The 25074-nt window shown below is 44.1% G+C and overlaps 1 protein-coding gene across 1 annotated transcript; it reads right to left on the minus strand.

Annotated features, from left to right (window-relative positions):
* Positions 1-966: 966 nt before the first annotated feature.
* FGF6 (fibroblast growth factor 6) lies at positions 967-25074 on the minus strand. The gene is made up of 3 exons (XM_055000900.1): positions 24735-25074; positions 22932-23035; positions 967-1143 (listed from the first exon to the last, which is right to left on the minus strand). The coding sequence occupies exons 1-3, from the start codon at positions 25072-25074 to the stop codon at positions 967-969; spliced, it is 621 nt and encodes a 206-aa protein (XP_054856875.1).

Consider the following 25074-nt stretch of genomic DNA (forward strand, 5'->3'; position numbering starts at 1 on the left):
TGGAGTGTTAAAGGACCAGTTGGCAGGGGGAGAGGAGAGCTAGGCCTGTCCAGGAGAAGAGAGAGAAGGCAAGGGAGAGCTTTTGTGGCCAGGGGAGTTTCTGAACCTGTCTGAACTTTCCCATCCATGCTGTTTTATCCTCCTCAGTGTTCCCCGTGGAGTAGCTATTGGCTCCCTGGCCAAATTGACGAGCAGCCATATAAATATTGTGATTTCACACATGGAGCTGATGGGCCATGGGGCATTTTATGGAGGAGAAAACAGTACAGAGGGGAAGAGCGCCATTGCTTCTTCCTGTGCGGCCCATGAGGAGAAAAAGGCTTACACGAGTCTGGGAGACATTGAACATCTGCTTCAAAATCCTTGTGTTGTTCAGCAAAAACGAGGACCTCGTAGCATGTAAAGAGGCTCTCAGACCACAATAAGCTCAACACAGCATTGTGGTACATTTTAAGAAGTTATCAGTAATGGTGAACAAGCTGTTGTTCAACAAGATTGTCCGCTGTTACTATCCTCTGATATGTTTCCAAAGCACCACAGGAACATCAGGAACACCAGCTGAAAACTAGTACTATGATAACAATATAATGAAAGCCACTGAAGTAAAAGATGGCAGTTGAGGGAGATGACAAATGATCTATGGCACTTGTTAAAAAAACTCAGAGAGCTGTGATTCTTCTGTCAGAGTCTCAGTGTAACCGCACTAGTTACAAGAAGCATATCCATGCTGCAACACACTCTCCTGGGGAGCCCCACTCAATCACTTTTTGTGTGTCTTGCAAAGTACTTCTTATCCGGAAAGTGTTGTAATGAAGTTAGCAAACCGTCACCTGATTGAGTATCTGTACAATGGATCCAGTTCAAATAATTTCCTTCAGATATACATATATTTACAGAAGAGTGAAGATCAATACTTTACCTGGGAGATTATTCACATGTGCAAAATGAAACAGAATTCTTTAACACTCACAATCTGGGTAAAAAGTGTGTGACTGTCTGAGCAGGAGAAACTTTGCATCCTCGCTTCACTTTCCCATATTTGCTGAGTGCTATGTAAGAGCCTCTGTAGGGGAAAGATTCATAGGCATTGTAGTTATTGGGAAGCAGGATTTCTCTGAATTTGCACTCGTCTTGAAAAGTTGCCTGAATGGAGAGAAGACAGAAAGACAGTGAGAATGCGACATGTAACTGCTTTTGTTTTTATTTGTCATCACTGTATAAAATCATTTCCATCATCTGTTGACGAAGAAACAATACCACATTAAGGGAATTGGTTGTTTTCCTCAGGCAGTGGCCTTGCAGGTAAATAGCCACCTCTTTGGGTTTCTGGGATCTACAGCCAGTTTGGTGTAGTGGCTAAGAGCAGCAGGACTCTAATCTGGACAACCAGGTTTGATTCCCCACTCCTCCGCTTGAAGCCAGCTGGGTGACCTTGGGTCAGTCACAGCTCTCTCAGCCCTACACACTTCACAGGGTGATTGTCGTGGGGATAATAACACACTTTGTAAACCTCTCTAAGTGGGTGTTAAGTTGACCTGAAGAGCGGTATATATAAATCGAATGTTATTATTATTACACTCCTGCTGCTAGTCCCAGATGCCCCGATGAGGTATAAACAACGGCAGATGTTCTGGTGTGAGGTTGGGCCAGCCTGAAAAGTAGGCAGCGACAATGGCACTTTGCTGGATTAACCACATGATAGCTCCAACTTGGTCAAATGTTGATCAGGGGTTTCTTATGAAGCCAGTCAGTTATTAAATTGCATCTACCTATTTATAATAACTAGTAAATAAGATAATTCAGGTAGCCAGAGGTATGCACACAGACATATGGGTTTGGATCCAACCAATTTTTATGCAGTTAAAAAAGGAGGAGAGGTGGGTTCCCATTGACCACTCCCCCCAAGGCTATGTTAGGGAATCCAGGATGAGCATGTCCAAATGCCATTTGGAATGGGAAAAAGTCTATGTTGTGTATTCATTAGACTTGAGCGTGTTGGGAAAAAGTGAGTTAAAATAGTTTTAATTCAGAGTTGCAATGGATCTTGATCAATAGAGAGTTAGATGCTTGTTTGTTTTTAAGAAACATTTACTTGTAAAAGAAAAAGGTACCTGAGATTCCTACAAAACAAAGAAATCTATTCCCTACATCTTTACACTTCAAATACCACACAAGTAAAAATGGAGATTCTGCTTCTTCTTGACCCCAGGAGAGGACGTCACCTGACCTATTAACCAATGGTAGTTCCTCAGTTTCCCAGGCTTTCAGATAGATAAGGCTATTGGCTCTCTGCCAGGTTTTCTTCCAGGTCAAGTCAAGTCAAGTTAGCCTTTATTGGCATATAGCAGCAATTCAAGTTATCCACTTACAAAAGGAAAGAACGAAGTTAAAAGATTGCTGTATTACAAATACAAAAATACATTTAGAGCTTAACTCCGTGATATCCTTTGACGCAACTTCAAGGCAGAATGGAGAAACTCAGCCACCTTCTCGGTTACAGGTCATTACAAGCAGGGAGTACACTGGGTAAACACATTAACCCCATGACTGAATGTCACTCCTTGCAGCCTATATTCCAACAGCACGGACAAAAGCCATATGAAGACTAATAAAGAAAACTGGTTGACGTTAAGTGGAAATGCTCCAACCCATAACATTGTACTGATGTTTTGCAAACTGAGGTTATTTATTTTGTGTAGGTGTCTTTGTGCAAGGGGAAGGGGGCAGTGGCGCTAGCCCTGGGCAGTGGATGCCTTGATTCTGCTCTCACCTTTCCAGCTCTGGATTTTGACCTTTGTATCTTGCACAAATGCACCAAAAGCTCTGCTTATGGAGTAATGGGCTAAAGATAAACATAAGGTTCCTTTAATCCTAAAAATAACTGGAAAGCCTTTTATTTCCCCCTCAGAGGGGCTGAGGACAACATAAGAAACAGTGACAGTGAACTGACAAGGTAGTGACCACAACAGAGGAAAACCGGAAGAAGCAATCAGCTACTCAAGATGTGATGACATAGGCCATTTCCACACACGTTGAATGCACGTTCCACACACACTTTCAATGCACTTTAGCAAGCCTTTGGAAGTGGATTTTTTTGTTTCACACATGGAAAAGCAGTTCCAAATGTTCACTAAAGAGTATTGAAAGTGGATTATACAACGTGTGTGGAAGCAGCCGAAGTTAGCTTTGACACTTTGTTCTGAAGTGCATGCTGTACAGAAAGTGAAAGAACTCTATAGAATTAAGTCAGAGGATTTGGAAAACTGCTTCTATGGGAATAATCTCTGTTTTAGAAGGTTGGCTTTGGGGTGAGGAGAATTTGTCATATTTTTCTATATAGAGTTTAGACAGCTTTTTCCCTTAGAGGTTTCAATCTGTGAAAATTGGGATGTGACGTTCCCTTAGAAGATCCGTACTCAAATGCAAGACTTGCAGGAAACTTGCTTTAGAAGCATACTGTGAATTCAGGAGCTCCCTTTGCTCTGACAACTGCCAGTGTCACCAAATCTGTTCAAGTATTCTATTGGTATATTTGCGGCAGCCCAGAGACAATCTTGATTGTGTGAACTTCTCTTGTTTTCTAGGATGTGAGATCTCTAGAATGTGAGTTATACTCCTTTTCTCTTCAACTTTGTTCTCCTTTGTCCCCCTCCCTTTCTTTGTTTCCTCCTGTGTTTATCCTAGGGTTGCCAGGTCCCTCAAGTCTCCCAGTGGGAGACTGGGATGCTGGCTCCTACCCCCTCAGTGCTCTTGCTGTTGCGACCGCTTCCAGAAGTGACATAACGGAGGGTTAAAGGCACCTGTGTGGCAATGTCACGTGCACTGGAGAGGGCAGAAAGAGCGGGCAGCTCTCTCTCTCTCTCTCTCTTGCCACCACTAGGCCCCTTGTCCCTGCCGGCGCAGGCAGCACAGGGGCAGTGGCAGCTGCAGCAAGAGAGCGAGCTGCGGTGGTCATGGCCTGCTCTCTCGCCGCCACCACTTCCACGCCCCTTGTCCCTGCCGGTGAGACTTTTCCTCCAGCTAAGCTCACTTCTTTGCCATAACACAGGTGGGAGAAAAAAAACATTGGGGACGGACTTCCAGGAAGTGGATTCAGATCTGTGTTTCTTATTTGGCCCTGAACTGAACTCTATTGCTGTCAGGTTGGTGTAGTGGTTAAGAGCGGTAGGACTCTAATCTAGACAACCAGGTTTGATGCCCCACTTATCCACTTGAAGCCAGCTAGGTGACCTTGGGTCAGTCACAGCTCTTCCAGAGCTCTCTCAGCCCCACCCACCTCACAGGGTGATTGTTGTGGGGATATTAATAACATACTCTGTAAACTAATCTGCGTGGGCATTAAGTTGTACTGAAGGGCAGTATATAAATTGAATATTATTATTGTTAATATTATTATGTCTCCAGAAGATAAGTTTAGTATTTTCCAGAAGTTTAAATTAAAATTAAGATAGTAGTTTTTTTAAACAAAATGTGTGAAAAATTTGAAAGAATACAACAGGCTGACAGTAAGTGAAGAGTATTAAATTTTAAAATTGCATGATATGAACAAATATTGGATTAAGTTAAGCAAACCGATGGTAAAAGCAAAGACTGCATGGAAAATAAAATAGGCAGTAGAAATCACGGAACAGCTAATAAAAACTTCAAGAAAGACAGGTGGAAAGAGGTCAAAATGAAAGCTAATGCTTATGGTATCAAATGAACAAAATAAATATTTAGAGGGGTTCTTCAAAAGTTAGAGATCATCTGATGTCCTTTAAAGATGAGCAGTGACTAAAATTCACAGTGCAATCCTAAGCGGGAGGGTGGAAAGTGCATAGAGAGAGAACTAAAGCTTGCATGGGCAAAAATGGCATTTACGTGAGTGTCACTTCCTCTTTGCCTGCAGCCGCTTAAGGCGCACTAGCGCAGATGGGTTGCCGCTGGCGGGCATGCTTCGCAGCTGGGTGAAGGCGTAAGTGCGGCACAAGTTCCTGCACCGGCGCCAGTGCCCATACAGCCTAAACAGAGCATAAGGTGGCGACGACCATAGGGACCAATCCACATGTGCTTCCAGGGTGGGCGAGCCCCCCCCCACGCCCAATCATCTGCCCAGGCACCTTAGAAAACCTCCAGTTGCACCTCTCATGAACTCAGGGAAGTGGGCTGGCAGGTGGAGGCTGTGCTGGGACTTTGTGCGTGAGGCAGTAGAGTGGGTACTTACAGTGGCAGGTCAGGAGTGCACTGGGGAGACTTTAGTGGAAATTTGCACTCGCTCAAGGGAAGAAGGGCAAAATCCAGACTGACTAACTAACAGTAAACATACAAGTCCCCTTGCAGGTTATCTGACTCTGGAGTCCCTGCTTGGGAAGGAACGAGGGATCATTGACAGGTAAGAAGGAGCTGGGGTGGCGGCCAACCCACCTCTCTGATTTGTGCCAGCAGCCCCCCCTCATCTGAACTCTCCTGCCTGCCAGCCTCTGCAGGTGAGGCTTAGCAATGGAGGGGGCAGTGGCCGCAGCCCCTGCCTGCCACAGAGGCAGTTGCCCAGAAAACTACTCTTGACACAGCTGGGTTTAATTCCCCACTCCTCCACTTGAAGCCAGCTAGGTGACCTTGGGCCAGTCACAGCTCTGTCAGAGCTCTCTCAGCCCCACTCACCTCACAGGGTGTTTTGTTGTGGGGATAATAACATACTTTGTAAACTGCTCTGAGTGGGCATTAAGTTGTCCTGAAGGGCAGTATATGAATTGAATGTTATTATTGGGGGGGGGGCACCAACTTCCTATTTGGGTGTTCTGTTCAGAATCCCTCAGCCGGGGCCCCTCCCAACAGAGGAGGAAGTGGCGGCCGTGGGTCAAGTTGACTGGATGTTTGTAACTCCCTGTTGCGGGAGGGTGCTCAGCCCTCTGACTTCCTCCCTCACAGGATAAGATCATCCCAAGGCAGAGCGCTTTCTTGCCAGAGGGTCACGCATCATCTGGTTGCGAGCTGCACCTGTGGAGCTGCCACAGCTGCGCCCAACCATGGACATTTCCCCAGACATCGCAGACTGGGCTTGGCCTTGGCAGTGGACTGGGCCAGCTCACTTGTAATACTGAGGACTTTCATTTTCTGACAGACTGAGCTGCTGGCATCTGATAAGACAGGCAGATGATTGCTGAATGTGGGGGAAGGAGGAAGTTGCTGCTGGGAGGTGGGGGATGTGGAGCGACATCTTCAGCTCTTGGGGGCTCCTCCTCCAGGAGGATGGACCACTCTCCTTTTTGCTGTTTGTGCAAGCAGGGATGCACTTGGGAAATCTGGTTCAGGGAGGGGGTTAGGACAGTTTCTCTGCTCCCTCAGGCTGTCAGTCCACTCTGGGGTGTGTGACCCCAGGACTGTGGCATGGTTCTCAAGGTCCAACCTGCATTCTCACATCGTGATGCAGTGATGTGTTCAAATGGCACCGCCGCAAGTCTGAGGGTGCTTTTTACATCACCTCCAATGGGCCTTCTGGCCTCTCGTGTGGTTTCCAAAAGGCGTTCCTGTCATTAACAGAGGAACCCGCCCCCCAACCTGTCTCTCCGGAACCTGGGGACTGACCCTTGCTGGGTCTTGCTGCTTTCTGGTCCCACTTTTCTGGGAAGAATAACCTATTTCTTGAGGTGGTGGCAGCTGCGGCGTGGGGGAATTGCAGGCGTGCTGAGCTGCAGCAACCAGCCTGGCCCTCATCAGAAATGGGGGCTGGAGGGGCAAAAGGATGGGTGTCCAATCCGCACCTTCAGAGTTACCTTTGCCCCTCCTCCCCAGCAGGGATGCCTGTTCCCCGACCGGGGGGGGGTTTGTTGGTGGGCAGCAGGGATCACGGCCTCCCCATTGGCAGCGCTGCTGCTTGCCCCTCACCTACCTGTCAGGGGAACAGTGTGGACATTGGCTGCTGTGGGCGGGGTTGTCAGGGTTATGGCGGGCAGGTGCTCTTGGCAGCAGCCATGCCTCGCTTTGCTGAGCTCTTGTGCCAGCATGACTCTCCTGCAAAAGTCCATAGGGAGCGGTGGAGCAGTGCCACATTTATGTTGATGCACGAACGGAGGCGCTGACTCAGGGCTTAGAATTGAGCTGTACATAGAATCAGTATTTAGGATTAACTGCAAAATAGCTAATCCTTATTAGAGGGGAAATGGTTTCTTCTGTTTATACCCTTCAGGTACAAAATGAAGAATTGAGTGGGAATTTAATATGGCAAAATTGTGTTTAAAATACTGGGATCTAAAATTGTAGTTTTTAAATCTGATATAGCACCTAGAACATTAATGAAAATAGTGTTTCAGTTAGTAGTAGAAGGAGACACTTTTGAGTATTTAGATAAGGAACAAAAAAATTATAGATCCAGAGGATCTATAATTATAGATCCAAAAATTATAAAGATCCAAAAAAATTATAGATCCCCCCAAAATTATAAAGATTCAAAATTCTGTGATGCTATTTACTGTTACTATTTACTTGGCCTTATGAACAAAATGGATGAAATAAAATAGTATCTGTTAGCATATAAGTAATGACTCATATTATAAAAAGGAAAAGATTTGGTAAATTTAAAGGTAACAGCACACAATCTGGTAATTTTATAAGAAATCCAGTATTTCGAGCATTCAGATGTAAAAAAATTTAGTGGAGTAGTTTTATATCTTAAAAATGTGGATCTCATTATTGAAAAACAATCTAGAAAATCCAGAAATAGATTTATTATTGTGTAGTTGTGGGTGTTGAGTGCCATGATACAAGCCAATGAGCTTCCTGTTTCCTATTTAATTCCTTGCTTTCTGCCACCTCATTGGAGCAAGAAGTGCTTCAGAAGAACCCAGAAGGCATCACCTTTGTGTCTTCGGGGAGCATCCATCCGGAAACAGTCACTTCTATAATAAGAGGATTCTTTACTTGCAACCTCTCAACATTGTGACTGACCTCAGCATCCCATGGGCAGCCATTTTGTGGTCACACTCATTTAATAACAACAACAACAACAATAACTGTGCTTATATACCACTCTTCTAGACAGATTAGTGCTTCACCCAAAGCAGTGAACAAGTTAGTGTTATTATTATCCCCACAATACAGCTGGGGAGCTGGGGCTGAGTGGCTTACCCAAGGCCATCTACTGAGCTCATGGAAGGAGTGATTCGAACCAGTAGAGTGCTGATTCGCAGCTGAACCACTTAACCACTGTGTTACAGCTATTCCATGTTCTCAAAATTCAAGAAGTGACCACAGGCTCAACAAGCCTCAAAGCACCAATGGACAGAGGCTCAAAATTATTTTGAAATTATAGAAAGAGGAATGATTTTTTAAAAAGGATATGAATTGAGTTTTAGATCATAATATAATCTAAAAAATTAGTTCCATATATTATTTAGAAGAAAATATGGATTTATTTCAGCTATATTTGGAGATATAAGAACTCCAATGAAAAGAACTATACTTTTACCTCTGCCCCAAATAAAAGGTGTTCTTCAAGGACGGATCTATTTTTGGTAACTGACCTTGCAGTCCTTCACAGAGTTACATCCTCAGCATTAAAGGGTGTGACATTGCATAAGCTTCACTGCCAAAAAATTAGTGGGGAGAATTTTGGAAGCCAAGACTGATTCAATATCAAATTGAGATCATAGTTAAATCTCATTATTATTAGATCATCAATCCTTACCAGAGCATGGGCTTTATATCCAATTAGTTTTTATGCTGGTTAAAAAAAAGGATGGGTCTTCTTTGACCACCCAAAAAGACTGTGTAAAGAATCAATGGACCTACGTGCACAAATGCCATGTGGATGGCATTGGTAGTATGGAAAAGAATTGGGCAAGATGAAGTGATCCAACCCAATATGTTGAAAGAAAAATGTAAAAACAAAAACAAAAACCAATTAGAAACAGATGATCAAGAACCAGACACATCTAAGTCATTATTTGGAAAATAACAAACTTTTATTAAAGGACATTTTATATCTATTGCAGCTCACTTACAGAAGCAGAAAACAAGAGAAAAGCAAAAAAATAAAAAAAAGATGAGCTAGCTCATTTGGGGAATGGATGTTTTAAAAAACACTCAGTTCAATGACGTAATAAAACATTCCCATGCAATAACTAGACCTAAGGCACATATCTAGCATATCAAACAGTGAGTTATCAAATAGATTTACAAGAGAATAGAAATAGATATTGGAAGTGTCTGAGAATTATTATAGCAATCCAAACAGTCTTACATGAATGTGGAAGATTTACACAGCCCAAATTTAAATGCAAAATCTGTTATAATATTCTATAAAGGAAGAAGAAAAGTTAAAAATTACTAAAGCACCTGGATGATGGATTATCAGTTTCGTTATAATATATTTGTAGATATTTTATTGTAATATTTAGCTGGTGTTAAGAATGAGATTCTTAATAACAGTGTCCTTCTGTACTCAAGGAATGAGACTACGGCGGTGATGGTAATAATGAAACCAAACAAAAACCCTTCATTGGTTACTCTTATAGAATGATCTCACTGTTAAATAACAAACATTGTTATTTCAGTCTTAGCTGACAGATTACAGTACTATATAAATATATTAATGTACAGTTTATTAACTGTTAGGCAGTGAATATACAGTATTAGAAGAATCATGAATACAATTTATTACGCAAGGACTAATAAAGACACTGATTGTGTTCTTAGGTGCCAGAAGGCTTTTGATAATATAGAATGGTGCAAGGAATGCACATGGAAATCTTTTGATGGATCTAAGCCACTGTATATATAGGTATGACATTTTATTTTGTAGAGAACATTTCTTCATGTATGAAAAATTGAATAATTGATGGCTATTTCCCTTCTCGGTTTAAATTAGACAATGTCCAGAGGGTGTTTTTTGTTGTTGTTGTTATAGACAGGACTAAGAAGACATTTACAGTGCAATCCGAAACAAAGTTACACCCTTCTAAGACCATTAACTTCAAAGGATTTAGAAGGGTGTAATGGCATAGGATTGCACTATTTATCCAGCAATATGAAATATATCATGGATATACAAAAGTGTATTTAGACTTAATTATGAAGAATAGGTAAAGCAAGGTATGGCAAGAAATGTAGGCAAGATATGGCAATGACAATAGCTTCTAATCTGGAATACAAAGCTCTTCACAGCCTTGGTCCAGCATATCTACGGGACTGCCTCCCTATGTCCCTCCATGGCAGCTTTGCTCATCTGAACAGGGTCTCTTGCAGGTATCAGTCTGTACATGGGCGAAATCAACAGCAGCCCATACATGGGCTTTCTCTGTGGTGGCCCCTACCCTATGGAACAGCCTGCCTGAGGAGATCAGGAAAGCCTCTACGTTCCTGGCTTTCCACAAACAATGCAAAACCGAATAATTCAAAAAGGCTTTTTTCTCAGCTAGGAGGGCGGTATTGTAGGACAGGGATCTCAGATGTTTTGCTAATAAGCTAGGAACCATAGACTTCACCATTATGTTGCCTTACATATTATCTGTTGCTTTAAATATGTGCTCCTATATACTACCTGTGCTTCATGTTGTTTAATGTAAGTCCTAGAACTGATTATGTTCTGTTTCAGCAATTCTTCAACCCCATATTGGATCCTTGCTAATGCTATGTCTTTGTAAACTTTTATTCATTTACCCTATGACATTGTTTATAGAAATGTCTTTGAAACTGCATGGAAATGCCTGCCCTTGTCCTTGCCACTGATTGTACTAATCTCACACTATGTAATCCACCTTGAGTCTCAGTGAGAAAGGCAGACTATAAACGACATAAGTTAAATCATAAAATAAAATAAATAAATTATAGAAATAATTTCCTTTTATGTGTTCAGTAGCAGGCAAACTGTTTGAAATGTATGAATTGGTGTTATGTTATACCATCAATTGTTGGTACAGTAACAAGCACGTCTGACAGAAAGAGTGGGTTGACTTCTGAAGATCCTAACACTCTGATCAGCACATTTTGAAGTCTTCTTCAAAATGAGGAGCCTAAGGATGGAGGAAGGCTCCTTAGGTTGGAGCACAGCTTCAAACTTTGCTGAGCAGAGGCTGAAGATGGCTATGTAAAAAATGACAAAGATTTACAGAGCTATCCTAGATCAAGATGGGTAGCCATGTTAGTCCGTCTGTAGCAGTAGAAAAGAGCAAGTATCCAGTAGCACCTGTAAGACTAACAAAATTTGTGGTAGGGTATGAACTTTCATGACAAAAGCTACCATAAATTTTGTTAATCTTATAGGTGCTACTGGACTCTTGCTCTTTTTTAGTGCCATCCTAGAGTTACACCATTGTAAGTCCATTGACTTCAACTGACTGAAGCTCACCTAAGCATCAGCAGTAGATTCTGCTATCTTTTTATTGACCTATTAAGACAATAAGCATGCAGTATTGTAAAATACACATGACAGTGGCTATGAGAACATGTTACATTAAGCGTCTTTGAAAAATGAATGGGAAAACAAGTTAAATGAATATGCTGTATTGTCTATGGTAGCTAAGTACTAAAGGATCAAAGAAGGGAACGACATAACTGGTTTGTTCAAGCTTGGTCATCCTTAATTGTTTATTGGGACAGTAAGGCATATTCATCATCTGATATGATTTATTTATTCATTTTGTTTTGACAATATTGTTTTATTTATCTGTACATTAGTGATGCTCTTTGGATGATGGGTTGTACAGGAATACATTCTTTTTTATTTTAGAAAATCCCTGAAGCAAAGAAACTAGTTAATAACACTATGTCACATTCTAACATTAGTCAAATATGTAATACTAGCAACAGAGCCCGTTGTGTGGGAAATACAACAGGCTCTAGAAAACTGATTTGGCAGGCCCCTGCTGCGAGACCTTGGAAGGGCTGTGCCACCACACTGGGCCTTCCGGCCACTGTGGCAGCCTCTAGAAGGACACACTGCCACGCCAGGCATCCTCGCCGCCACAGTCTCCTTGAGGCATTCAAGGTAAACCGTATTGCCAACAACTCACTCGCAGGAGGGGCCTTCGAGTGCGTGTGCGCGGGGATAAAAAGTGAATTGTTGCCAATACGGCTTGCCTTTTATATAGTAGGATGCAAGACAGTTGAGAGAGAGCTAAACCTGGCCCTCGTGCCAATTAAGAATAGGGAACACACTTAAGCCCTTGCCTAGTGTCTCTAAGGGTAACTCGTTACTTTCTCACACAGCAGTGAAAAGCAAAAGTAAAACTCTGCACTTTGGAACAACTTCAAGAGGGGGCCAAACTCTACCTTTATCTCTGACATTGGGTTGTCAAGCTGACGACTGCTGGTGAGGGATCCACAAGACTTGAATGCACAGTATCTTTTAATATATAGGTCTGCTCTAGAGCCCTGTGGCGCAGAGTGGTAAGCTGCAGTACTGCAGCCCAAGCTCTGCTCATCATGACCTGAGTTCGATCCTGGCAGAAGCCGGGTTCAGGTAACCGGCTCAAGGTTGACTCAGCCTTCCATCCTTCTGAGGTCGGTAAAATGAGTACTCAGTTTCCTGGGGGTAAAGTGTAGATGACTGGTGAAGGCAATGGCAAACCACCCTGTAACATAAAGTCTGCCAAGAAAACGTCATGATGCGATGTCCCCCCATGGGTCAGTAATGACTTGGTGCTTGCACGGGGGACTACCTTTACCTTACCTAGGTCTGCTCTAGAGTGACTGCAAAACAAAATTCAGGCAAGGGCTATGTATATAGGGGGCCAACAGTTCTCTGGCATTGTGGGGGCCAAGAAAATGGTTTGTAACTTGGGTTACAGGTGACAGGGAGGAGACAAATTACTTCTTAACCAGCAGGCAATGATGGGTGGAAGAAAGGAATGGAAGAAGGGTTTATTTTTCAAAGTGTGTGAGGAAAGAGGGAGAGAATTATATTACATGGTACTATAGCATCTCTCTTTAGGATTAGCATGGAATGCTCCAGCTGACAGATACTTTAGGAGGAATTTGAAGCAGGGCTACTCAGAAGTAAGCCCCATGTTATGCAGTCAGGCCTACTCCCAAGAAAGAAGCCATTAATGGCATTGGATCTGCACACGTATGCGACCACCTCTCTGTGAGCAAAGCGTTCTGAAGTTGCCCTCCTGCTAAAAGGTCAAATTGGCAACCACCCATTCATGTGCATTCTCTGTGGTGGCTACCACATTATGGAAAGGCCTGGCTGAGGCTATCAGGAAAGGCCCCCACACTTCTGTCATTTTGCAGAATGTACAAATCAGAATTGTTCAGGAAAGTGTTCTTGCAGAATGTTCCTGTAGAATGTAATCTAATGGTTCAGCTCAGGAGGTGAGTTCTACATGGGATAAACTTTTCCTACACAGATTCTTTCATTGTCTTAGGCAACAAGTCTTCAATTCCCGGTTCCGTTGATAATAATAACTGTTCTTATATACTGCTCTTCTAGACAGATTAGTGCCCCACTCAGAGCATTATTTTGTTTTCTCCCCTTCCCCCCTTTATTAAAATTTAAAAATTACATAAAACAGAACACACCAGTAACAATTCCACAGCTATATACAACGAAAGAGTGGGGAGGGACAAATATCTAATTTTTTTTAAAAAAACCAATAACTTACCCAGAACACCATCTTATAAAAATATACTCTCAAGAGTAAGCCAGTTAGTACCAACTTTACTATGTCAGATGCTTAGACCAGCAATAACTCCTTAAATCTTTGGTGCTGAAACAGATTTTCATTTGAAGCCAAAAAATCCATTATTGGAGACCATGTTGAAATAGATAGGTTCCATTCTCCAGCTATTCCCCCTACCCTTGTATTCCAGCTACAATCTTTGCCATAAGCATTTGTTCCCAAAGTTTTGAGTACCACAGGTGAAATTTGCCAGTTTCGCACATGATAACATAATTGCCACCAGGTCCTGTTTTCCCTTCAGAGATGGAGGATCTGTCCAGAAGTGCAATAATATTGCTTCTGGAGTGAAGGCTAACTCGTATCCAGACATTAATTTCATTTGGGCAACTACCTTTCCCCAGGATACGGTAACGTGTCTGAAGGACCACCAGGATCCGATAGCTCCACTATTTTTCCAACAGAGAAGGCTGTTCCTTTTATTAATAAGACTAAGTTTTTTGGGTGTAAAGTACCATCTAGTGATCAACTTAAATGATTGGTATTTTATATTAATAATGTTAGTATATATAAGAGGTGACCACATATAAGAGGTGCCAACACTCCACACTATCTAGTGCTGGGCAGTCCATTTGCCATTTCTTTTGAAACTAACACTTTTTTCTCAGTGATATCCAGCAATATTTTATAGATTTTAGAAATATGACCCTTATATTGAGTATGCTCCTCTTTAAGCAGTATTTCATAATCTGTAAGACCTCTCTCTAATGTTTGAACTATCAAGGGATTCGTTAAGAGACTCTTAAGTAGAGGTGGGCACGGTCCGCATAACGGACCTAATTTCGTCATGAACTTAACCAGTTCGTCATTTGTGAACACGCGGGCCGTGGGCTTGTGTTTTTCTCACGAAAGCGCCGAACATTGGGGCTTTCTGTCCGTGTGTCCGTTGGCCCGTCATGCCAGGATTCCCGTTCAAACAATTTCCTAGGCAACGGTGTGGAGCCACCTTCCCCATTTGGAACACACCAATCTTAGCCCAGGAAACCTTGATTGGCAGCTCTGTCAGCCAAACAGAGATCACCAGCCCTTCTGCATAAAAGACAAAGCACGCGAAGCCCCACTCCATTTTGCTGGTGCAGGGACGCGAATTAGCTTCTAAGCTTAGCAACTGCTTGCTGTTGGGAAGGGTTTTTTTTTGTGAGAGCACAGCTTGTGCCTTAGGGCTTTGGGGCTTCAGGTGCAAGAGAGCTTTCTCTTTTCTCCATTCCTGTTTAATTTTTTTCTCCTTTCTATTCTAGTTTTCTTGAGAGCACTTTAAAAAAAATCCTTTTACCGCACTATCGGGTTACTCTGATTTCTTTCTGCGTTTCGAGTCCTTGGGTTCGTCTTGGGCTTAATCCCCCCCCCCAAATCTCTTCCTTTTTTCTGGGTTGCCGGTGGGTTCTATTGTGCTCTGACCCCACCCACTCACAGACCCACAGTGGGTGCAAGGCAGCTTTGGGCGTTGTCTGCTTGAGTTCTTGCCTTCTTTCCCCCACGTTCTTTCTTGGCTGCTGATGAGATGTAAGGGGAGGGAGACTGCTAATAGGCTCTGTGAAACACCCACTCTTTGACGACCGGCAGAACGCTTTGGGGGGCTCTCTGGTTCACTTCTTTCTAAGCCTTTCACTCCCGAAATAGTGGGTGACTTGGGGGGAGATTTCCTGCCTGGCTTTTGAGGTGCATGGCCTCTGTGAAACACCCACTCTTTGACGACTGGCAGCACACTTTGGGGGGCTCTCTGCTTCACTTCTTTCTGCCTTTCAATCCCTAAATAGTGGGTGACTTGGGGGGAGATTTCCTGCCTTGCTTTTGAGGTGCAGGGGGGCTGCTGCTGGCCTCTGTGAAACACCCACTCTTGGATGACTGGCAGCACGTTTTGGGGGGGCTCTCTGCTTCACTTCTTTCAAAGCCCTTCACTCCCTAAATAGAGGGTGACTTGGGGGGACATTTCCTGCCTGGCTTTTGAGGTGAAGGGCAGGCTGCTACTGGCCTCTGTGAAACACCCACTCTCTGACGACCGGCAGCACGCTTTTGGGGGGCTCTCTGCTTCACTTCTTTCTAAGCCTTTCACTCCCTAAATAGTGGGTGACTTGGGGGGCGATTTCCTGCCTGGCTTTTGAGGTCCAGGGCAGGCTGTGAAAAAGACTGTTACTGGCCTCTGTGAAACACCCACTCTCTGACGACTAGCAGCATGCTTTGGGGGGCTCTCTGCTTCACTTCTTTCTAAGCCTTTCACTCCCTAAATAGTGGGTGACTTGAGGGGAGATTTCCTGCCTGGCTTTTGAGGTCCAGGGCAGGCTGTGAAAAAGACTGTTACTGGCCTCTGTGAAACACCCACTCTCTGACGACTAGCAGCATGCTTTGGGGGGCTCTCTGCTTCACTTCTTTCTAAGCCTTTCACTCCCTAAATAGTGGGTGACTTGAGGGGAGATTTCCTGCCTGGCTTTTGAGGTCCAGGGCAGGCTGTGAAAAAGACTGTTACTGGCCTGTGTGAAACACCTACTCTCTGGCGACTGGCAGCTCGCTTTGGGTGCTCTCTCTGCTTGATATCTTTCTAAGCCTTTCACTCCCTAAATAATGGGTGCCTTGGGAGGAGATTTCCTGCCTGGCTTTTGAGGTGCAAGGGGGAGACTGCTACTGGCCTCTGTGAAACACCTACTCTCTGGCGACTGGCAGCTCGCTTTGGGGGGGCTCTCTGCATTAGCTCTCCCTTTGCATGGGCACCTGCTGTCCCCTCTGGCCAGGGGGGAATGGGTCCCCTGAATCATGTCTGCTTCGCAAAGGTAGGAAGGTGGTTGAGTTCTGTTGCTGATGCTGCTGTCATGTTTCTATCTCCCCCCTCTCAGGAACCACGCTAACCCATCCAAGCAATGTCTCCTGTCCTGCCCATCCCCCACATTCTGCAAAGGCAGGACGGCAGATCCAGCCTGACTCCCACTTCACGAGGGACTCTCCTGTTACTGCTCCCTCCTTGGTTACATACACGGTTGCGATCGAGCAGCTGATTGTACCATATGGGGTGGAGTTGGTTGTCGATGTGGTGGATCCCCTGTCAACGGGACTGACGGGACCTCTTTCAGCTGGTTGGGAAAGTGTCATGCTGCAACTGAGGACCTTGGCGGTGAGGCAGTCGGATGATGTCGGCTACTGTGCTGCTCTCTCTTTGGTTAGCCTGGTTGTGTGATCTCGCAACCGAAGGATACAGTCGGTTGACAATGTGGTGGATCCACGATGGGACCTCTTTCAGTTGGGTGGGGATGTGTCCTGCAACTCTGGTCCTTTCTGGCAAGGCAGGAAGGTGGATCTGCTGCCGCTGCCGCAATGTCCCTCGGTGGGACCCTCGGCTAAGGAGGACAGTCAGTAGCTGTGGGACCTTTCCCCTCCTCCCCCTCCTCATGACGACACGTAGTGTCCCTCGTGTCCTCCTCATGATGACACGTCCTGTCCCTTCCATCCTTTCTGGCGTGGCAGGAAGGTGGGTGAGGTCAGCTGCCGCCGAGTTTACGCTAAGATGGAACTTCAGGTGCGGTCACCTGGTAGCTGTGGGATCAGGCTTCCCCGGGCGAATGTGGCCTCCTTCCCCCCCCCTCGGCAAGAATACCAGCGCGCTCTGTTTTGGCCTGTTGGGAACGGGGGGAACCTCGCCCTCCCCCTCCTCATGATGACAAGTCCTATCCCTGGTATCCTCCTCCTGACGACAAGCCCTGTCCCTCGTATCCTCCTCCTGATGACACGTCCTGTCTCTGGTATCCTCCTCATAATGACAAGCCCTGTCCCTGGTATCCTCCTCATGATGACAAGCCCTGTCCCTCGTATCCCCCTCGTGACAACAAGCCTTGTCCCTGGTATCCTCCTCCTGATGACAAGCCCTGTCCCTTGTACCTTCTAAGTACCTCCTCTTATTCTTTATAAACTCAACTACTTCCATTATAATTTGTATATTGACAAAACAGTCTAAGGCACGACTGTTGTCCCTCCCATCCTTTCTGGTGAGGCAGGAAGGTGGATATGCTGTGGGGGAGGGGGCTGCTGTGCCCACATGTCCTTCCTTTGCCGACGCCGCCACGTTTGGGGAAGTGGGTATCGTCAGCGACCGTCCTGCTCCTGTGAGCGCAAGGGCCCCTCCGAGTGGGGAGGCTGCTTCTGCTCCCTCCCCCCAGGCATGGGAGAGGGGGCTGCAGTGCCCGCATGTCCTTCTTTTGCCGACACCGCCACATTCGGTTCAGTGAAGTGGGTGTTGTTGGTGACTTTCCTGCTCCTGTGAGCACAAGGGCCTCATCCAGCTGGGGAGTCCGCTTCTGCTCCCTTCCCCCAGGTGTGGGGGAGGGGTCTGCAGTGCCCGCGTGTACTTCCTTTGTTGACGCCACTATGTTCGGTGAAGTGGGTGTCATCGGCAACTATCCTGCTCCTGCGAGCACAAGGCCCCCTCTGAGGCTCAATCCTCAAAGTCCAGTGACAAGTAGGACAGTGGCCCAGGTCAGAGCCCTGCCCCTAACCCAAGCAAGCAGACACACCACGTCACTGAGGTGGGACTTGTTGTCCACTGCCCAAAGTGGCTCCCTCTGAACAGGGTAGCATAAGTCTCCTTCCCTCGAGGTGTGGAAGACGTCCTTTCCATCCCTCCCGTGCCTTCCATTCCAGCAAGGGGCCTTTGAATTGCTACATGATCTCCTTTTGCAGAGTTGGCTTTCACTCAAGTACATCCATTCATTTCCCATCATGGGGAGTTGGTCTCCCTGCCCCCAGGGAGGGCATCTCTTGTTGATGCAACCCCATGTAGGTGGGTTTTGTGGGCAGCCACCTCTCCTGGACAGGAGCACAAGTCTCCCTCCTTCCACCAAGGACGAGTAAGGGTCAGTCAGAACAGGGGAGGGGAAGTTGTTGTTTGTCTCTTTGGAAAAGTGATGATCGAGGAGTGTTACATGAGAATCTTTGGTGGGGAAAGTCTACTCAAGTGAAAATCTGTGGCAAAATCAAGGCCTTTCTGAATCGAACTGGTTCTCGAACCGGGCCGGTCCGTTAAAAATTTTGTGGTCCGTGGAAGTCCACGAACCACGAACCGGCGGTCCGTGGCCGCCTCCCGGTCCGTGCCCATCTCTTCTCTTAAGTATTGGAACTAGTAAATCCTATTGCCCAATTTATATTTGAGTATAAGTTTATCTAGAGGTGATGATTATTCACTAGAACCTTTGCTGTTAGAGGGAATAAATGGGGAGCCCTCTCCTCCCACCCCCGCTTTCCCATTGGGCAAAACACTTGACAGGCAGTCTGCCTGCCAGCAACACTGCCATTTCTGCTCCCTTCCCCTAGCTTCCTGCCCACTTCACTCACTCACTCACCAGCTCCCAGTAAGAGGGCCAGTGTTAGCAGCTCCTTCCTCCCCACCTGCACTGCTGCCCACACTGGCACAGCTTACACGGTGGCAGCGGCGAGGCAGCTGCAGTGGCTCCCAATCCTCCCTGGGCCCACCTGTCCGTCCTTCTCCTCCCTCTGCTTAGCAGTAAGGGCAAGTGGCAGCTCCCGGTCTTCCTTCCCTGGCTGCCTGCTGCTCTGCCAGCTCAGTATTGGGAGAGGAGGAAGTGTTGGCTCTTAAGGCCCCCACCTGTTGCCTGGCTGAAAAAAGAGGGGCAGCAGCTAGTTCCTCACCGACCAGCACTGTGGTCCCCCTATCAGGAGTCTGAGTGAGTGAGTGAGTCAAGCCAGCAGGCAGTTTAACTGAGGCAGCTGGAGGGAGGGGGGTCAGTGGTGTCTATGCCACATGTCCATCCATCTGTCCCTCTCCCCACTGCTTAGCAGTGTAGGTAGTGGCAGCTTCTGTGATCCCTCCCCTGCCCACCAACCCGCCTGCTTGAAGGGGTGGTAGCAGTGATTCCTTGATGGTGGGAGTAGTTGTCAAACTTCCCAGCTTACGGTTCTCCAAAGGAGAGGCGGGGGCAGACTGCATCAGGGTTGTCTGGCTCCCCCCTTCCCCAATTGGTAAGGTTGCATTGTCTGCACTTGTGCAGACAGCATGTTCCGCTGTTTAGGGGGTTTGTAAACCCCCTTTCATGTTTTAAAAAAATTGAGGTTTTTCTGCAAACCTCGGGAGTCCCTGAAGTTTGTTCAAAAAGCTCCTTTCTTTCTATGTGGCCCCCAATCAACTCAGATAGGAGGGCTGTGTTGTAAGGTAAATATATCAGTAACAAAAGAGGGACCATAGACTTTACTGCTATGTGCTACTATGTAATCCATCGCTTTAAGTATGATCCTATTGAATAGCTCTATATTGTTTAATATTTTGGTCTTAGAACTGTGAATGCGCAGTTCAGCATTTCTTCAACTCTGTATATTTCTGCTCATTTAAATCTTTACAGGTTTGCATTGTTTATTGAAATACCCTTGAAACTGACTCACATTGTGTAATCTGCCTTGAATCTCAGTGAGAATGGTGACTATAAACGATGTAAATAAATAAATAAAACCCACAGATTTAAGTATCCATAGATGGGGCCATGTTGATTATATACACTGATGGTTTCATACAAGGGATAAATGTTACCTACATTGATTGTTTCATTGCCTTGGACAGTCTTTTGTTCACTTGTGGGTTTTTTCCCAATTCTTCAGTCCTAGTCCCACTGCATTATTTTTATTTAGAATCTTCGCAGTTAGTCTGAATTGTTAAATCATATTTTGTGCTCCTCTCACTGATTGACAGGCTAGTCTTTCTCATGCCTGTAATATGCATTATTCTTTGCTGTTAAATGTTTTTATTGTGTTTTGTAATTCCGTTGCTGATTGATTGAATGTTTCTTACCATATTTGTAACCCACCTTGAGTCCCAGTGAGAAAGGCAAACTATAAATTAAGCTAATAATTTTTAATAAAAGCAACTTTGACATTTTATTATTGAGCAAGGCCTGCTCTGAGGGAAGATACCTTCTCTCAGCAAAACTCACTGCATAGAACTGTTATGAAAACAAACAATCGTAAAATTGCTATTCGTTTCGTACACTGAAAAGTATTCTGAAAATGATTACTGGCATTAATAAGGATTAATTACTAATTAACTAGTTAAGTATTCATATAGTTAAGTATTCCTCTAGGGTTTAAAATGTGTAGGTAATAAATTGTTAACATTTGGTTATAATCAAAACTAAAGTCTTGGCCACTTTTTTGAGAATATTTTCATTAAGTATTAGACTCATATACCAAAGCTAAACTAGCTTAAAAAAAATAGCCAAGTGTGTCCCCATTCAATTTCCGCCCTTGAAAGTTGAATTCATCATTAAAAATTACTCCCATCATGGGTTAATTAACTAAAGTTAAGTAACTGATTAATCTATCAATTTAATTAACTAGTAGATCTGATTTAATTTCAGATATGCCTGATTAAACTGTTGTGGTTCAGAATGATGGATTTTTTTTTAAAAAGTCCAGGCCTAGACTCTTGGGAGGGCCCTAGATGTCTTCCAGTGCAATTCTGAGAAGAGTGAAAATCAATGGGCTTAGACTGGGGCAACGCTGCTTGGGATTGCAGTGTCAGCCTGTCACTCTCATTTGCCTATCAGTGAAATCCTCTTTGTAAGACGATGCCCCGTATGCTGAGATGCCTGTGAGAAAGGCAGGTGTATAAATACTTTAAATACATTTTAAAATAAATAAATAGGTTTTTTTATTACTGTACATAAATGTAACTTGCATGCACATGTAAGATGGCCCCTCTTTTTCTTGACTGCACATATAGGGGAAAAATAACTAGTCATCTTTTCAGGTAAATTAAGTTAAGAAAGCTAATAATTTAATAACAAAAGCTGATTAACATCAATGTGACAGTTATAATGCTTAAAAAGTGTTTATTTTGTGGCTGTTTGGACTCTGTTCTCAATGGCATCAGTTTACCTGTTCAGTTCTGAGTCCTCATGCATACAGCAATCTAGTACAGAGGGATGAACTGGTGTGCATGCATATGTGAACCAGGACCAAGGCAATATGATTCTGTCTTAAATGTATGACTTGGTGTAGTGGTTAAGAGCACTGGACTCTAATCTGGAGAACTGGGTTTGATTCCCCACTCTTCTGCCTGAAGCTAGCTGGGTGACCTGGGGTCAGTCACAGAGTTTTCTCAGCCCCACCCACCTCACAGTGTTTCTGTTTGTGGGGATAATAATGACATTGACTTTGTAAACCGCTCTGAGAGCTAAGCTACAAGAGACAAATTACACAAGGATGTGTTAACTTTGGTGAGCAGCAGAAGCTTCTGAGTGTGTTGTGTAAGCTGATCAATTTTATTTTCCAATACTAGTAATCTTTCAAAAATAGATTCCATAATTTTTGCTGTTAGTTGCATGGAGTCAAGAAGCGTGATATTGGGGCCTCTGTTGTTAGCAAGAACAGTTTCTTCTGCTGCTACTTGCTGTTTAGCTCCGCTCTCAACTACACAATTATCCTCTTCAAGATTTATGAGGGGGATGAAGCAGTTGGGAAAACAGAGGTCAGTGGAGCTGAACTTGGCATGAGAAAATCATCCATTTTAGTCTTCTTACATACTGGAGAAGAAGAGAAATCATCTGCATCACAGCTTCTTTTGGACGCTCACATTTATTGAAACCCCCCCCCCCCACCAAACTTCCACTAGCTCCAGATGCAAAGAGACAGAAAAAAGCCTCAAATCACAAGATTAGGCTCAAAGTGAACTCCCCTGTTCTCAGTTAGGAGACCAGTTGGTAACTCCCTGATTTATTTGGCAGTGCCGCCTGGCTCTCGTCAAGGGAGTTGCAATGTTGGCTGGGAATCTGAGTTTTAAAAGAGATTGAAAGGCTTTGCCAATTTCTCCTCTCTACAGAGCCAATGAGATCCTTGCTCAGAGGGTTTGTTTCTTCTTGGCCTCTTAGAAGGGGAGATGAAACTGACAGAGCCTTCCTAAGGCAAAGAGGAAATTAACAAACCCTCTGAGGAGTGATCTTTGCTGGCTCTGTACAGAGGGGAAATTGACAAAGTCTTCCGATCTCTTTTAAAACTCAGCTTCCCAGCTAACATTGCAACTCCCTTCACATGAGTGTCCTCATGTAATTCGTCTCTTGTAGTTTAGCTCTAAGTGTGGTGTTGTCCTGAAGAGCGGTATATAAGCAAAAGGTTATTATTATTATTACTACCCATCTCTTATGCACAGCAAAGGAATTGGAATCAGCTGATCTGCAATATAATAAAATTCTTTAATGTGCAGAAACTGGGCTGCAAATGCAATGTTTAAAGTATCCTCTTTCCACACATTTTATGGACCACTGCCTGAAAATCAACCTTCACTATACTCACAGTGCCGTATAATCTTCCTTTATGGTTCATTGCAATAAAAAGGGTGCTTCTCACACCAAACAGACTAACCACACCTCGCTGGACTGTTGATATTTCCAGAAGACCTAAAGAAGCAGAAAAATGCAGTGTCTGAGTATCATCTATTTTATGGATGCCCTGCCCTTAATTACCATTGTAATATACCAATGACACTTAATTACCATTGTAATATACCAATCGACACATCCTTAAAGGGACAACCCACTCACCGAACACTGCTGGCTTTCCCCCTTCACTTCACACATCTCCGATTTCAAAATGGTAGCAGGCTGTTCGGTTTTGGTTTTGTCAGCACCTTTTTGGGGACCGCAGGAAGGTGTGTTCTCAGAAAAGGTACTGAAAATACGGAAGCCAAATAGCCTGCTATCATTTTGAAATTGGAGATATGTGGAGTGAAGGGGGAAAGCCGACAGCATTCGGTGAGTGGGCCATCCCTTTAAGGGCGTGTTGAAATAGCCTAAATAACACAAATAAATAAAATACAGAAATCCTTACCAAAAGCTTTATAGAGTTTTACAATATAAACTTTATGCAGTATATCTTTTTCAATAATTAGAAATTGTGCTATGATAAATGGAATTAAAAATGTCAATAGTAGGACAATTCACCAGTTATCTGCCCTTTAGCCAATTAACTGTTTACATTTAATTGATTATGTATGCAGTTCACCCAGTGTTAACCTACTTTATGATCCAGTGACATTTTTGCCCAACATTCAAATAAGCATAAACAGAGTTTAATACTACAGAATTGCCCTTTCTGAGTTGAAATAGGAAGCATGATACAATGTAACAAGAAAAGGCATTTTATTTGGAGCATTTCAACAACAGCATGAGTAAAGTTCATAGGCTTAAAGCAAAGTCTATTTATTTCAACCCTGTTGAAGAATTCCCCAAAAGTTTCCTTTAGCATTCCTTTGCCTTTTAAATATTAATTGCATGGATACCCTTTCATGGGGGTACCCTTGCATGCTTTTGGGAACTGGCATTCCCAGATCTTTCAACTGGCTTTCCTTTGCCAATACATCGCCTAGAGATACTTAGTTGCTCTTTATGGGAAAAATGCTTCCACTCTCACTAGTCATTTGTGTCCGTGCTTTCTGTGCCAACATACTATCTCTGCAACACTGTCATAAGGTCATAACTTGTAGTCCTCCTAGAAAAGTTTCTGCATGCTTAGCAAGCTCAGAACAGGTTGCAATGCATTTAAGATAAATTAAACTTCAGAATAAATCCACAATCTGCAAAACATTAAATTACAGAGATCACACTAGCTTCAATAGGTAAAATGACCCCATTTTGGTTACAGAAGCTTATGATTTTTTTAAAAAAAGCATTCTATTAATATCATGCATTGAAATGAAAAACATGATTTCTTCATAATTTCTCAGCAGAATCAAGCTTCTTGAAAACAGGGATTCAAATCACGAACATGTCAGTTGCAAGATACGTAAGCCTCAGCAAAATGACTCTACCTGCAAGAGTAAGAGGAAAAGAAATATCGCAACTCCTTTGCTTTTTTGAGGCTGTCATGTCAAACCAAGTAAAAATAAGTTGGTATCTAATTTTGTCGAAGTATTTAGGATGTGTTTCAGCCTGGAGGTTTCGGGTGCTGATTGATCCTAGAGAATTTTAAAAGGCAACAGATGTATCTTCAACTAATACCAAAAAAGAAGACTTTGAGTGCTAGGAAGAGTTATTACTAGAGACTAGAGACTAGAGACATGACATCAATCGCACTATTTCACATTGTTATGCAACTCACTGTATTGGTTTTCAGCGTGAGCGCCACTGATCCTTCCATCTGGAAATATCTGGAGGTGAAACCCAATGCCCACATTGCAATAAAGCTTCCGTTGCCGCTTGATTCCTAGCAAATAGTCAGTCTCCCAGTTGACTTCTGATCTCTCTCCTGACATTCCAGCAAGAGACCTAGACAAGAGTGACTCCCATCCTCTCTCCAGCAGGGTGCCATTTGTTCTGCTTGCCACTGGGTATGAGGAGACAATCTCAGCCAGGAAACCCAGGAAAACAAAAGCAGGGAATGTCAAGTGGATGCTAGCTTCGCAAGACATAGTGACGAGACGTCTTTGCACGATGGCCAT

This window comes from Eublepharis macularius, chromosome 16 (genome assembly GCF_028583425.1).
Source record: "Eublepharis macularius isolate TG4126 chromosome 16, MPM_Emac_v1.0, whole genome shotgun sequence".
Lineage (NCBI taxonomy): Eukaryota > Metazoa > Chordata > Lepidosauria > Squamata > Eublepharidae > Eublepharis > Eublepharis macularius.